The sequence below is a fragment of the Mesoplodon mirus genome (genome assembly GCF_964341445.2).
Source record: "Mesoplodon mirus genome assembly, chromosome: 2".
Classification (NCBI taxonomy): domain Eukaryota; kingdom Metazoa; phylum Chordata; class Mammalia; order Artiodactyla; family Ziphiidae; genus Mesoplodon; species Mesoplodon mirus.
The window spans coordinates 92,488,490-92,505,018 of record NC_138977.1 but is presented as its reverse complement, the minus strand read 5'-3'; the positions used below and the strand labels follow the sequence as shown (position 1 = coordinate 92,505,018).

General features: G+C 41.9%; 1 protein-coding gene across 1 annotated transcript in view; it reads left to right on the top strand.

The window, feature by feature from the left end:
* The first annotated feature begins 6,517 nt into the window (after window positions 1–6,517).
* The window catches only part of KDR (kinase insert domain receptor), a 45,047-nt gene continuing 35,035 nt past the window's right edge, over window positions 6,518–16,529 (top strand). The window contains exons 1-4 of the mRNA XM_082611693.1: window positions 6,518–7,145; window positions 11,142–11,235; window positions 13,201–13,397; window positions 16,308–16,438. Coding sequence (XP_082467819.1) covers window positions 6,539–7,145; window positions 11,142–11,235; window positions 13,201–13,397; window positions 16,308–16,438 — 1,029 coding nt within the window. The 5' untranslated portion in view covers window positions 6,518–6,538. The remainder of the gene's footprint in view (window positions 7,146–11,141; window positions 11,236–13,200; window positions 13,398–16,307; window positions 16,439–16,529) is intronic.

Below are 16,529 nucleotides of genomic sequence, written 5' to 3'. Positions count from 1 at the left end.
AGTAACGTATGAGAAATGAATGTTCAGAAACACACGGAAAGAGAATTTTTATTTGTGCCTCAAGGGACTCCTCACCAATGTTTTGGAAACTCTGGAAACTAAATTTCTATACAAAGACCATAAAACTTTTCTGCTTCCATTGATTAGCTGTCATTGCTGGTGAAGCAACACTAGTGGAAAATGCTATCTTTATTCTGGAGAAATGTGAAAAGCACTGAATACTAATACAACTAAACTGGAAGTGGATATATTCTTCTGTGAGGGATGAGTGACTTATAATAATTCTCTAGGAAACAAAAGCATTTGTTTTTGCACTGTTCAGTTCCTTGAAAACTTGAGAAACTTTTAAGAGGGGAGATGACATTAATTCACTGGAAAATGGTTACAACCTGCAAAAGGCACAGACATAAAATTCGGGACACACATTTTTTGTATAGCACATGCAAACCTTATAAATGCTTTTTTTCTTTGTTACTCAAAATAAAAAAAAACAAAACTCCAATCTCCACTGATTAATAAATTAAGAACTTTTCCACTCTGTGTCTATGTTGATGTTGTATAGTTCCATTTATTCCAGTAAGTTGCTTCCTGTAAAGGTAATTGTGATGGATACCCAAGAGGCATGTGATTCTGAGGGGGAAAAAAGTGAAGAAGAAACAAAGAACAGCAGAAATGAAAATAATAAAAATAATTTGAACTTTTTCAAAGTATTGAGAAGAGAGGATGCACAGAGGCTGTGCTAGGCATTGAAAATACAAAATAGATTTGACCTAAACTCCTGCTTTTGAGGGAGAAACATTCACATAAACGTAGTCATATTATCATATATCATATCATAAAAGTGCTGTGTGTATATAGGAAAAGGAAAGTAATTTCCTGGCTCTGTGAATAACAAAATAGTCCAAATTAATTGGTCTAGGATAAAGTATAAATTCAGTATAGCTCTGGATATATTTATTAAATGTATGACTATTGTTTAAATGTGAATTTAAGAATGATTTGTAAGGTACATTTTACATAGCTAGTACATATCATTTGAACCCCACAGTATTTTTGATGATAGCTCTATTTAACTAGACATATCATGATAAATATGTAATGTACAGGGTACATTTTACTAAATAAGCATCAACATCATGCATTTCACCATTATTATACCTTAACCACCATCCTTCTACTCAATCACCTGCTCAAGTAAGATTTAACCTCTGCCTGTTTTTTCTGGGAGGATCTCAATTGAAGAAGGCAGTTGAATAAAAAGCTAAAACATTACTTGGGAAGGACATTTGAGCTGGGTATTGAAGGTCAAATAAAAGTTTTCCAAGACACTAAAGGACAAAAAAAAATCCATGGCAGAAAACAAATACCCCAAATGCCCAAATGATTATGTACATAGGAGCAACTGCTTCTCTTTGAAGGGGTAAGAAGGTGAAGATCCAGTTGGGTTGGGGTTCCTGGGGTGGGGGAGAGGGAGATCTAGTTACCTGCCTTTAATTCTGCCTTGATTGTCTGTCACAGAGTGATTCTCCTAAGTCACACTTGGCCTTCCATCCACCTAGGAAAATGGAAGCCATCATCATGGAGAGGCTAAAGAAGCCAATGACATCTATTGGCTCAGCCTCACCCCTTGAAGGAGACCAGTCCTCATCAAGAAACTATGTGCTTGAATTATACTCCAATAAAGACGTTTAAAAAAAAGGAAAGGAATTATGTTCAATAAAAATATTAAACTATTCCCTTAAAAAAATAAAAAGAAAGAAAGAAACTATATGCTTGGAGGAGTCTGTCTTGGATGTTTACTACCTCTCTGCTTTCAAGTCCTGATTCCACTACTTATAGTTGTGGGACTTTGGAAAAGTTACCTAAACCTTCAAATCCCATCCCCCACCCCCATATGAAAATAATTATAGTATCTTCACTGAGTTATTGTAAACATTACAATAAGTTAAGCAAAAGAAAATACCTGGCATATAATAAGTGCTCCAAAAATCGACTTCTTATTATTATATAAAAAAAGCAAAGAGTGTCTTGATTTTTAACCAATCATTAACTAATGGTGAGAAAACTATGCATTGATTGTTTGCAAAGAGATAAAACAACTTTTTTTTTCTTTTTTGCAAGACTTTTAGGAAGCAAAGGAACATTTACTTAAGGATAAGCAATTCCTTGTCTTCACTCTTCTTCTTCACTGAGAATTGCTAACCACGCTTGCTGCCTTCATGGGATGTTGCAAGGATGAAGCAAAGGATGCAGCGAAGCATTCAGAACAGTGCCTGCTCACAGAATGTGCTCAGTGAGTGTTGGCTACTTTTATTATTTTCTAACATTCTTCTCTGGTGTTATGTGGATTTTCAGTTGGTTACTTAAATTCCCTGCATGCTTTCCACTTTTTAAAATTGTTATATTTTGGGCTTCCCTGGTGGTGCAGTGGTTGAGAATCTGCCTGCCAATGCAGGGGATACGGGTTCGAGCCCTGGTCTGGGAAGATCCCACATGCCGCAGAGCAACTGGGCCCATGAGCCACAACTACTGAGCCTGCGCATCTAGAGCCTGTGCTCCGCAACATGAGGGGCCGCGACAGTGAGAGGCCCGCGCACCGCTATGAAGAGTGGCCCCCGCTTGCCACAACTAGAGAAAGCCCTCACACAGAAACGAAGACCCAACACAGCCAAAAGTAAATAAATTTATAAAATTGTTATATTTATCCTTGTGAGATATAGCAGGCAACTATATGGGTGAGTTTGGGGAGGGCACATAGGCACTCATATTTATAGTAACTGAGATTTTTCCTGTGCAGGTGGCAAGTAATGAAGTTCTGTTTCATTTGTCTCACCAAAAGAATGAGGAGTTTGTTTTATATTTATTAGAACGTAAGACTTGATGAATGAAGCCAAACACTGATAGAAACATCCAAGGCAAGCCTGGCTTTGTGGTGACAAAACCTTCTTTTCCTTGAACATACAAATATGTTTTAAGTTTAAGTTAAAAATAAGTCACACAGAGAGAAAAATACACATAGGTGTGTAAGGAGGGTGGATAATGAGAGATAAAGGGTGCTCAGGATCTCCCAGTGCATGATAGTCATGAGTACAATGGGCTATGAAATCCAGCCAACATCTGGCAAGGTAGTCAGGGCTCTGGTAAGTTAGAACATAAACAAATATTGGAAACAAATTAAGTGAAGTAAACAGGAGAAAGTGACATGCAAATACATAATCAACAAATGGCAGTATTTGAAAACTATAATAGCCACTAGAAGGGAGAGTTGAATCTTGATTTATATATTTTATTTGTAAAAGTTACACTTTCTCATTCTGACAAAATGTTATAGAAATACATGAAGTAAAAAGTGCAAGTTCCCATCCACCTGCCTCTCTGCTTCAACCATTTCCCAGAGGTGATGTCAAGACTGACTATGGAAAAGTCAATGGTATTATACAAAACCGGCCAGCACTTTGATTATAGTTACTTAAAACAGATTTTTTTAATCATTGAAAAATTTAAATGTGTAGCTGTAGAGAGAATAGTAAAATGAACCTTCATGTACTCATCATCCAACTTCCTCAGTTATTAACCTTTTGCTAGCCTTCGTATTTACTTTTTTAAGATATGAAGTCCAAAATACTGGTGGCAATGGAACAAAAGTTGGCACTGTGGAGTGTAATTTATGCAGTATGCTTTGATGATATGAACAATTTATATTCTTTGTGAACAAAGCCCGATGGAACAGCTGGAGATACAGAGCAGTCTGTGATTAAGTTAAATTTGCCCTGGGTGGAGCTATTGTGAGGACTGCTCATTTCTGCTCACGTTCACCACTGTAACCCTAGTCTCTCCTGTAATGTCTAGCATGTAGTAGGACCAGAAACTGTTGTTGAAGAAATGAGCCTTATTTACCATTCAGATCTTAGCAACATGAAGGAGATAGTATAATTAATCTTTGCACAATGCTTCCCAATGTGCATTGGGTGCTTACTATGTGCTAGGTGCTTGTGCTTACTAGGTATTAGGTCAGGCTTTATGTGCAGTAACTCATTCAATTCCTGCAAAAACCCCAGGGAGAAGGTTCTATTATCATCTTTTGTGTTTCATAGATACACAACCAGTAAGTTGGTCAAGATCATGTGGATAGTAAAGCGGTAGACGTGGGAGGCAAGCCCAGCCAGTGTGGCCCCTGTGTACTTAGCACCACTCTTGGCTGCTTCACCCCCAAAGGTGTCTGAATACCATTTATGGGGCACTGAACACACTTGCCTACTTTGATAGGTGGTGATCTTACCTGTACGGTCTGATGAACTCACAAATCACTCCTTTGCAGCAGTGCCAGATAATGGGAGGGTGTTGCACATGGAACAGACTTAAAAAAAAAAAAAAAAAAAAAAAGAAAGAAAGAAAGAAAGAAAGAAAGAAAACAAAAAAACCAAAAAAACCCCACCAGACTTTGTCATTTTTCATGAACACAAGGCACTTCTTAGTGCCGTGTGGGAGGGAATGTGGTAGACTGATTTCATTGAGACCCTGCCAAATTCTGGTCTTGTGGCCATCAAAGACGCATCATTTCCTCCAAGACTTCTAAAGGGGGCTATTACCATGGGCCTGCAGGTTCTGGTTTGCATTCAGAGGAGACACTATCTTCTTAAGTGAGACGTGGAAGAGGAAGTGTCATGAATTGTAAATAAAGCTGAGAGAGAAGAATTGTTTGGAGACGGAGATGGAGAAAAACTGCCTGCTCCAAACCAGGTTCCATCTCCCTCCCCCTTATCCAACTTTGCCAGAGCCCATCCTGTTTTCCTTGCTAAGTTTACTTGCAGGAAGAGAGGAGTTTCTTTTAAGTATACCCCCTGGCCCTGATGAATACCTCCTAGATTAAATATTAGTGCATCTATACAGTGCAACACCATGCCACTATGAAAAAGAACAAGATGGAGCCCTAAAGCTTGATGTAGGATGACCTCCAAGTTATATTTTAAAGTGAAAAAAGCCAACGCTCAAGCACTATTTATACCAAGGATACCCTTTGTGGAAGGAGGAGCATTATATACTTATACCTATATGTGCATAGAATTTGCTTGGGAAAAAAGGAAAGGTAAAAATGCCTGCCTCTGCCGAAGGAAGGACTTTTCATTCTAAACCTTTTCATATTAAAAAGATTTTTTAAGCATAATGCACTCATTATATTTCAGAGTTAAAGTATTTCAACTGTCACCCCCGCAAAGTAGAAGAGTAAATACAGTACATATAAAAAATAGCAGAAGATGGGCTTCCCTGGTGGCGCAGTGCTTGAGAGTCCGCCTGCCGATGCAGGGGACACGGGTTCCTGCCCCGGTCTGGGAGGATCCCACATGCCGCGGAGCGGCTGGGCCCGTGAACCATGGCCGCTGAGCCTGCGCGTCCGGAGCCTGTGCTCCGCAACGGGAGAGGCCACAACAGTGAGAGGCCCGCGTACCGCAAAAAAAAAAAAAAGGCAGAAGAGAAGAAACACTTTACATTAATGGGTATTTCAGGAGGAGGAGTTTGGACTAGATGTAGAAATAAAATATTTCTACCTCTTCATCTCCCTGAAGGATGGTCCTTTAAGTTGTCATTTAAAAGCACCTGCGAAGTAAGAGACGGAGTGATCTGGAAGATCCCATTTAATGAAGTTAGGGGACATCTGTCACTTCCCAGGTGTGGGGACAGATGGAGAGAAAAGAAGAACAAATGTGGTTAGAAAGGAAACAGAGAGTCTACAGAGCCACAGGGAATCTACACCTGCTGAGAGAGTTGGGAGGTTTGGTACAGAGTGTTCTGGGTGCCCAGGGTCTGGGCAGTAACTCATTGTCTCATTGTCAAAGTGAGACAGGGTCTGGGCTTTGCTTCATTGCGTCTCCAGGGAAGCCCGCCGCTGCGGGCCTCCTTCCCCGCGGCTTAAGGGGAGCTCGGCTGGAATCTCTGCTCTGAAAATGCCCGGGAAGCGTCAAGCGACGGACTCCTGGTCGGGTAACCCGGTGGACAAAACCTTTTCTCAAGGAGACCCACACGCGCCGCGGATATTCCAGAGCCCTGGGTACTTCCAGCTCCCCGGAAACCTGAGGTAGGTTTTTGGTGAAAGCCAGGTAGAGGGGGAGGGTCTCAAATTTAAATGCTTTTGGGGGCGAGGCAGGTAACTTAAAAACAATTGAAGCCGTCAGGTGTACGAGGAAATAGTGGGAACTTTGGAGAGCTGGGCAAGTGAATATTCGGACTTAAGGCATTCAGCTTCAGATTTTTAAACTACAACTATGCTGGCCAAGCAAAACACTCATACTGGCTGGAGTCACAGTTTGCGATCCTGCATTCGCCTCTGCTCAGTATCCGCTTCTGCCTCGTTGCTTCAGCCTGCCGCTGATCCTCAGCCTGTCCCCCAGCCACTTCAGAGGCGCGCAGAGCCGAGACTCCCAAACTTTGGCGCTCCTCCTGAGGGCGCAGTGTCCCTCGCAGCACTCCCAGTGTTGCTCCCCAACATCTCGGGGTGGGAGGGCAGCCACCGACTGAAACTTGGACTGGCTCAGAACCCGTTATGGGCTACATTTTCTTTCAGAAATGGAGTGGTTGCGCCCGGAGCGTTCACCCTCGGGCCACTGCGGGCCAGAAGCAGTCCGGGGCAAGTGGGGAGATGGGGAGATGTAGTGGGCGTGGGAAGCACCGGGTCCACTCACAGAACCCGGCTGAGGGGCGGGGCCGGCTGCGAAGGGAAGCCCCGCCCCGCATAGCCCCGCCCCCGCGCTCTAGAGTTTCGGCTGTGGCTCCCCACCCAGCACTGAATCCCGGGACCCCGGGAGAGCCGGAGGTGTACGGTTGCGTTTCGTCTGCCCGCGCGGGGTATCACTTGCGCGCTACAGAAAAGCCCGAAGCTGTCTGGCAGCCGGGATACCCTCTCCTACTGGCACAAGCAGACGCCCCTGCAGCCGCGGCCGAAGCCGGGGCACCCTCGCCCTGCGAGCGCCGGAGCCCTGCGCGGCGGCGCGCATTCCACCTCCGCGCCTTGTTCGCGGAGCAGGACCAGGGAGAGAGAACCGCCGGCCGAGTTCGGTGCACTGCGCCCGGCGCGAGGTGCGGGATGGAGAGCAAGGCGCTGCTGGCCTTTGCTCTGTGGCTCTGCGTGGAGACCCGGGCTGCCTCTGTGGGTAAGGAGCCCACCCACTCCCTAGAAGGAAAGCGGAGAGGTCGGGTACGGGCGGAGAGATAGGGATGCGGAGAGGACCTGGAGGCCGGACCTAACTCAGAGTCATAGAGCTGGAGAGGTGAAAGTGACTTCACACTGTGTTCTTTCATTTACCAAAGAGGAAACTGAAGCTCAGTGACTGGCCCAAGATTACGCAGCGAGTTGGTGGTCTCCTGAGCCCAGTTCCATTTCCGCGACTCTGGCCTCCGACAGAGCCTGGGCTGGAGCGTGTCCTGCAGAGCCGATACACCCGTGCTCTTAGGAGGCGGGAGTGGGAAAGCGCTTGTGGCTGGCAGGCAGGAGGTGCCCCCGCAGGCGGGAACAGGCGATGAAATGTTGTCCGGCTGCGCGCACCATCCTAGCCAGGACGCGGGGAAGGAAGCCCTTAGGGGGCCGCGAGCCGGCTCGGCAGACGGCACCGTGCGCTTAGCTCTGCCTCTGTAGGAGTCGAACCGGGAACCCGGTCTACTGTTCCCTTTTGGTTCGAACTCACATACACACCCAGTGTATAAGGTGGGGTCTAGGGGAGAGGGAAACTTTTTCTTCTTCCTGGTGCAGGACGCCGCTCTCCTCGCAGAGAGGAAGGGGAATTGGGCTTGGACCTGGGGCTGTGACAGCTTCCCGAAGTGTCTCCAAGTAATAGTCACCTTCTTATGTAAAACAGTTTAACATCTTTCAAAGCGCTTTGGTCTTTCGGGTAAGCACAGGTCAGAAGTTCACGTTCTGAAAACTTACTCTGAGGGTTTTGGTACCTAGACTGGGCGCCATTCGCCACTCTCCTTGTCTAAAATTTCACTCTCCTTCAAGATTAGGAACACGCATGCCCTTGGTGCAATACATTCTGTCTCTCTCCCCCATCCCTATTTCCTTCTCTGTTTATCTCTCTCTTTCTCATCTCTCTCTAATCTCTTTCCTGTAGCCAGTTTGCTGATTTACAGATTTCCACTCTTCGGAGGGTGAGAAAGGGTAGAGGGTGGAAAAGGAAGAAAAGGTAAAATGATTCAGGTGAAAATTCCTTATAAATTAAAGAATCACATGTCTTTGTTTTTTTTTAAGACACCCACACACATATACAGTAACAAGATCATCTGTCTATAGTTACTGAATTTTCTGAATAATGACTTGGTTCATCCAGGCCAGCTCCACCAGGAACACTCATTTGTCCCTGACAAGACCTCTCTCTTCCCCTTTATGGTGAGAGAATGAAGGTCTGGAACTTGTGGTTTGTTCTGTATCCCACAAAGAAGTGAGTTGCTTTTAAGCCTGGGGTGTTTCATAGCACAGCAGTAGTAACCATAATCGGGTTGCCCTGAATATAATGATGAGGATGCCCTTTTGGAGTGTGTGACTTGCTTAATTGGATTGGGCTATAATTGATGCCATCAAATTCTAGAGACAGAGGCACTGTTGTTTTTCCTTCCTGTCTTTGAGCTGGAAGGGTAATAGTGCACAAATGAATTAATTTTGGCTATGGAATTTGAACATAGAAGAGCTTTTTATTGAGTAGCAGCGTATGTACTTCTTAGAGTTATTTCTTTAGAACTTTCTGAAGAACAGAACTCAAACTTGTCAGTGAAAATGAATGAAGCTTATTGGAGCAAAAAGAAGTTGAGTGTTGGTCTACATATATGAATTTGAAGTTATCATTATTGATAGCCTTGTTGAATAGTTTTTTGTTGGAGACATGTCTCTAGAATAGTATGGTGTTGTTTTGGCTCCCTATGAATGGAGAACCTTTTTTTTTTTTAACATTGGAAAGTGTGTCTAGAGTGTGAGATAACCTGTGGCAGTGATTTACAGGAGAGGTTCAAGAATCTTTTATTTTTGTGGTGGGGTGAGCTTGGCTTAATTAGAGCTTAGTCTTTACTACCATTTTTTTTCTCACATGAATGTGCCCAAATAATGGGTTCTTTCTCATTTGGGTCATCATAGGAATTGTATTAAGTTACTGTTTTTGACATGTCTCTCAACCTAGTGTTTCCCAGTCAAGTTTGATATCTGTGCTCATCCAAATGAATTATTTTCATTTTCCTTCTGTTAGACAAAATGAGGCTCCATTATTGGAAGACTTTTCTTTTGCTTTTAAACACTTAACTTTATTGTTTGCCTACTTTGGGAGCAGTTATTTCCTTCATATTGAAAAGTGTCCTGCTGATTAACTGAGCATGACCACCCAGACCAATAGCCATCCAACAGTGGCCCATAGACCATGTATGACTGCGTCACCTACAAATGCAGATTTGTAGGCCTAGGCATATTCTGACACATGCTAAAGTTTAAGAACCACTGCCCCAAACCCATGGCAGTTCCAATGCCACTTAGTTTCTGAGATTTATTGATATAAAGTAATTTCCAGTTAAAAAAATTTTTTTAATATTGATTAACAAATCTACAGCAACCTATTTTACACGTCTGAGTGAGTGTATGAGAACACGAGTGATCAGCTAGCTGTTCATTCTGCCTGCAGCTGTTCACGTTGGGGTCCACAGATTCAATGCTCTGCATATTTACACTGGATATTTGCTCATACTCTATTTATTCGTACTCTTTCATATTTGCTAACACTCTTTTACTTGCCCAACAATGTCAATCCCAGTTTAGGCCTAGAGAGTCATTTGTTCTTAGTGGATGTGAGTTAAGGATCATATGAAGCTTGGGTGCTTACCCAGCATCAATCACTTTTTAAGGTGGTGTTTTGAAGATCTAGATATGAGTTAAGACCCTGACATGGTGGACAATTTTTCTTTCTCTGATGCTTTTTCAACAGCTGGTATTTCTTTGCATTTAGTTGGCAGAGAACTCAGTCTTCTTGCTGTAGAGTGACCCATGGCAAGGAATCTGTCCCATGATATATTTAGGTAGACACTTTTCCTGTGTTCCAAGCTTGGTATCAGGACAAGCTCAGCGCTTTGATCAGTAAGTTGAGATTCCCCGGTTGTAACTCATTAGCGTTACCCTTTTTTTTTAACTTATTTTTTCTTTAATTTCATTATTTATTTATTTATTTACGACTGCGCTGGGTCTTCGTAGCTAGCTGTGTGCAAGCTTTCTCTAGTTGCGGCGAGCAGGGGCTACTCTTCGTTGTGGTGCACAGGCTTCTCACTGCCATGGCTTCTCTTGTTGCAGAGCATGGGCTCTAGGTGCATGGGCTCAGCAGTGGTGGCTCGCGAGCTCTAGAGCGGGGGCTAAGTAGTTGCAGTGCACGGGCTTAGTTGCTCCGCGGCATGTGGGATCTTCCCAGACCAGGAATCAAACGCATGTCCCCTGCACTAGCAGGCAGATTCTTATCCACTGAACTACCAGGGAAGTCCTGCATTACCCTTTTTAAGTTCTGTTTTTGAGGGAAAGTATATGCATGTTATATGACATGGGAACATGTTTCTTTCCTCAATTCCTCTCATCTAGTTTTAATGTACAGTCTTTCAACCTTGGCAGTTCAGTTACCAGAGGAAGTGCACTAGAAAATTGATAAAGGAAAATGAGACAATGTCATGGACATTCCCACCGCCCTCAAAGTACATGGATGAACTATATAGAAATCTCTCTAAGTAGTATTCATTAATCAGCAATTTAGTCGAATGTGTGCATCCTATGTTTTATAAGAAATGTCAGTGGGTCCTTTCCCAGGGGAGTGAGATCATCAGATGAAGGTTCATTTGGTTTCAATGTCCCATATCCTTTTGTAAGACCTTGAAGTTGGCAATGCAGGAAAACAGGAACTCCACCCTCGCTCAATGAATTGCAGAACTGTTGTGTTGGTTTATGACCATCTGCCCATTCTTCCTGTTATGACACAGCTTGTGAACTTTTACTGGGAATGGTGAAAAGTAAATTCACAAGTTTTACACAATGAATTGCTGAAGAGGCCTTTTAAAGTATAGAGTGTGCATTGTTTATGGAAGGTGTTTCCTATTGGGTCTGAGTGGCAATTATATTCATTTATTTAATTTGTTTCTAGGTTTGTCTAGTGTTTCTCTTGATCCACCCAGACTCAGCATAAAAAAAGATATACTTACAATTATGGCTAACACAACGCTTCAAATTACTTGCAGGTAAGGATACATTTTAGATTCAGATTTCCTGTGTCAAATATCATTGTTTATTAAAGAAAAAATAATTTCCATACAGCAGAATTATAATAGAGTCATCATAATTGTGTATAAGTAGTGAGGTTTCTAAGAGCTAATGTAATAATGAAAACATGAGGAAGGTCTTCTCTGGAAAATTCTGTACAATTTTGCTGACATTTTTTCCCTACTACCCTCTGCCAACACACACACACACACACACACACACACACACACACACACCCTAATAATGAGTACAGCACCTAGCATATGTTATGTAATACACATTCAATAAATATTGAATGAATAAATGAAATCTTTAGAGTTAAAGAAGTTTGGGGACATATTTGTTACACTCAGAATGGCTCTTAGACATCTGTTTAGCACTTTTCAAGAACTTTATTTTATGGTAAAATTCTGACTGTAGTAGCAATTTTATATTCAGTCATTAATATTGCTGAGTGCATGTCATGCTCTGGCTTGTGGTTCTGGCATGTCTCTTTCACCAGCTAGCAAGAAGTCATGCTCTTGATTTTTGCTAACTGGGGAAATAGGCCTCTTTGACAAGATGAGGAGGCTTCTAAATTTTGCTTTCCAGCCCCCTACCTCAGGAAGAAAAGTAGAAGACTTTAGGGTTTAATGTAGTGATTATGCATGACAGAGCCAGAGGCTTCTTGGGACCGGTGTGGTTTTGGCAGAAATGGTGGGTAGAGGTGATCTTGCCCCCTGAGAAGAGTGCTGATGGTCCACAAAGAACCTTGGGGAGCTTGTTGCCATTGTTTCTGCTTGATGAATGCCAAGTGTTCAGCACAGTGACACAGATCTGTTTTAGCTTGCCGAGTGTAAAGGATACCCTAGTTGCCTTATCAAGGGTAGGGCACCAATACCCAACCCTTGGGAAAAAACATAGTAACAGGTGCTGTTTGCCTAGCTTTGCTACTTCAAGATGCATTTTTTTTCCTCTTACCCACCCTTAACAGATTAAGATTTTCCTCTTACCCACCCTTAACAACAAAGGTTATTTAAAATTCCCCAAGATTCTATATATACTCCTCTTATGTCCCCAGAAAAACAATGGAGTGTGTTAAAAGTAACTTCATTAATGTAGCTGCAACTTCGTGGAAATTTCAAGTTCTTTAAAGAAGGGTCAGTGATGTTACGTTCTTCTTGATGTTGACTGTCTTCCTTGGGGCTTTGTAGAGAAATGCTGCAATGAAAGTAATCTGTGCTTTAATGCCATCCTTCCAAGGTCCTACAAGGCCCTTAGACAGTTGCATCCCCTTCCTTCCTAACCTCACCTCTTACTCTCCTGACTGCCCACTCTTCTCTAGCTGCTCTGGCTTCCTTGCCATTCCCCGAATACTCCAGATAGGCACCCACCCCAGGGCCTTGACACTGGCTGTTCTCTCTGCCTGAAACTCTGTTCCTCCTGATATCTATAAGGCCCACTTCACCAATCCCCCTCCCTATAGAACTCTTCACTTGTTTCTTTGCATCTTCTAGACTTTCTTCATAGTATTTATCACCACCTTTTATACAATATATTTTACTTACTTTTTAAAAGTTTCAGCTTTATTGAAGTTTACTTACTTTTTTACTGCCTGTCTCCTCCAACTAGACTGAAGTTCCATGAAGACATTGATTTTTATCTGATTTGTTCACTGCTGTATTCCCAGTCTTCAACAACATTTGACACATAGCACATGCTTAATAAATATTTGTTGGTTGAATGAAATAAGTAATAGAAAACTCGGGAATCCTTATAAGTGATTTCTGAAGCTGAGATTCTGGCTTTCTGTCATTTGTCTGTATAATTTGTCATTGTTGGTAGAAGGCTATGAATCTGTCTGTTGAGGAGTTTGTATAAGTTTGAGAACTAAACCTTCTATTTTCTTAGAAATAGCCTCATAGGCATTTCACTTGAATACTTGCTTGGAATGAATTTTTCAGGGGTCAGAGGGACTTGGACTGGCTCTGGCCCAACAATCAGAGCGGCTCTGAGAAAAGAGTGGAGGTGACGGATTGCAGTGACAGCGTCTTCTGTAAGATGCTCACCATTCCAAAAGTTATCGGAAATGATACTGGAGCCTACAAGTGCTTCTACCGGGACACTGACATGGCCTCTGTCGTCTATGTGTATGTTCAAGGTAAGTGGTTAAATGGAATTCACTTCCCAAGTTAATTTACCAGTTACAAAACACAATAAGTGCAAAGAAGAATCCGGACAACAAACGCTCGCTCTAAAGGCTCTCTGCCAACAGGAATCTACAAAATTCTTCTCTCCCAAGGCCTCCTCTTGGTACAAGACTCAGTGATTTGTTCTGCAGCTTGGGCCTTGCTACATCTCTATTGCCCAATTAGTTTGGTTCTGATCTTTGTTTCTAAGGGAAATCTGTGTTCACAGTTGGCAATGGAGATTTATAAGAAGTCTTCTGATGTTTGAGAAAAAAAACCCTGAAATCCTCGAAAAGGAAGATTCAGGGGAGAATTATGGAGAGGTTTCTGTGGAGAGATAGGTTATCTACAGCAGATTCGGAGATTTCCCCGAGAATGCACAGGGAATCAGCCAAGGGCTCTGGAGCTTTTTTTGTTCATAGGAACTTTTCTTTTCCCACTTACACTTTATAAAAAACAATTTCCATATGCTTGTGCAAATAAAGTCACCATCTCAAAAGGCCTTTTGAGGACAGTGTTTCTTTCCTTTGCTTGTGTGGTCTGAGATCTTGGATGACATGCTCCATCTTTCTATAGTTTGCAATTTTGGATTTACACTGTGGAGGCCAACTTAACATCCATGTAGGGTAAACTCCATGTCACATGTATTTAGCATTTATAATCTGAATTGTTCTTTCCTTCGTGTTTCAAATATCTTATGCTGACTTAACTAGTGAGATATGAATCATATAACTTGGGTGGGTATAAGTCTATAGTATAGTATTTTGCTTAGATATACTAAATATTTTTCTTTTCGGTAAAGATAAGCTTTTTAGACATTTTATTTATACATTTACATACCTCTGTACATCCCAGAGAATTTGAAGCAGGTGAAGATGGCTTAGACCTTTTTCCAGAAGCATCTTTTACAGAACAGGAATTTCATCAGCTTTGGGAGACACACTTGCATATCTCCATTTGCATTTCAATAGTGCAGTATGGTCAGTGCAAGGGAAGAATGGGGACCACCTCAGAATAACGTATGTCACTCCTGGATTGCACGGTATTTGAGAATTACTTTTGCCCAGGGTAAGCACAATCCAAGGTAGAATTTTGTGCTCTCCTCCTCCCCTCTGCAGAAGTTGAAAGAGACAAGGCTCAGATCTTCGAGAATTTCTGGCTCCTTTTGATCTGGCAGTCTTGGGAGATCAGGCTTTCTCAGAAGATTGCAAGGATTTCCTGCTTTCAGGCTGTCTGGAAATACTACAAGATGAACCTCTCCCATAATATCTCGTTATTTCCTTCTCCCCAAGTCAGGAAACCTGGAGACATGTGAAAATTCATTTCATGAGTTACAGTAAATATTTTATTTTGAGAGGATGGGTGGTTGTTTGGGTTTCTTTTGTTTATTTCCTCTTTTTGGGATACTGAAATAGAATTGATTTACTGAATAGCTTTAGTCTTACGTCAAGGGGTTAATTTAGCTTCCAAAAACTTGCTCTGTAAGCAAGCTATGTAATATTTCATAGCATGCAGATGAAAGGTAGGTAATATTAAGCAGTAGCAATCTCCAGCACTGTTTATTTGTACACTGCCTGTCTTTGAGTGTACCATCAAATTCTGCTTCCTGTCTAAGCCTGGTGTTCTAGGAGGTGAGTTGTCCAAGATTTTTGTCATGAAGTTTAACAGTGGAAAAGAAAACATTGAAGTATTCCCTATGGACGGTCCTTTAATATCCCCTCTGGTCCCCACCTTACTTCCTTAGTCTTCTGACCTCATTCCCTCCAGCAATGGATAGAGCCGGGAAGTGGGTCTTGGTCTCGTAAGATAATGGCTATGGCATGTGGTGGCTGGATTGGCTGCCTTTCTGTGCTTTCCAGCTGGGAGGGAAATCAAACTTCTGCTGTTGCAGGGAATTAGCTGCTTTTCTCCCCTTTGGTTTAATTAACTCTTTCTTTACTTGAACCAACCATCCTGAAGAGCTCTGAAAATGCTTGGTCAGGTGTGTTGGGGAGAGTGGCATGAACCATTATCTCTCTGAGATTTCAAGCATGGCTTCACACCCATCAACTCTATCTCTGGGAAAAGGAGTCGTTTCCCAGCAGCGTGTTGACATCATACGAACAATGTTTGAACGGCATTAAAATCTCTTTTGGTTTTTTCTCAGTCTTTGCCATGGTGGCTTTTCAGGCTTTTGTCATTGAAGATATTAATGATTGCTGAATCTTAAAAACTAAATGCAATTAAACAGTAAACATAAACAGTTTAACTATTCAACATTATTATATAAAGAATCTTATATCTAGTCTTCACAATCTTAAAATACTCACATGAAACTTTGTCTTGAATTATTGAATTAAAAATGGTTAGTTATTTCTTTACTTTAAAGAATCTTTGGGAGCCATTAACTATTTTCATGACAGTTACACTATTTGCCTTAAGAAAGAGAACATGAATTTTTTAACATCAAAAAACTCAGTAGGTAAACTATACAGGTTTAACTTTAAATTTACTTTAAAATTTATGTACATGAAAGATGTATAGTACATATGAAAATGTATATGAAAATGAAGACGTATGCTCCCTCACTTTGAAAAAACTGTAATGATCAATCTGCTTAAATGTGGAACCTATAAAGTACACTCTACTTGTTGATCATCAGTGCAAAAGGAGCCAGTCTCATTCTGGGAGTTTTCTTCCAGATTTTTCACACATACTCCCCCAACTCCTGTAGCATAACCTTGGAGGCAGATATTTACCAGCAGACCTACCTCTGGATTCCTTTGCCTAGTGTGAAATGTCTTTCCCAATAGTTTACTTCTCTGGTTAGAGTTTATGAACCTGAAAGATGACCCACTTTTCTAATAAATGCCATTAACTAGTGGAATTACATTTTCTTCTAGATTACAGATCTCCGTTTATTGCTTCTGTCAGCGACCAACATGGAGTTGTGTACATCACTGAGAACAAAAACAAAACTGTGGTGATTCCGTGTCTGGGGACCATTTCAAACCTCAATGTGTCACTTTGTGCAGTAAGTTACATCTTCTTTCTTCATCTCTTACCCTTTCATAATTTTAAGCTAGTATTAAGATGGGTAGCCTGTTTATAACATTATATATATT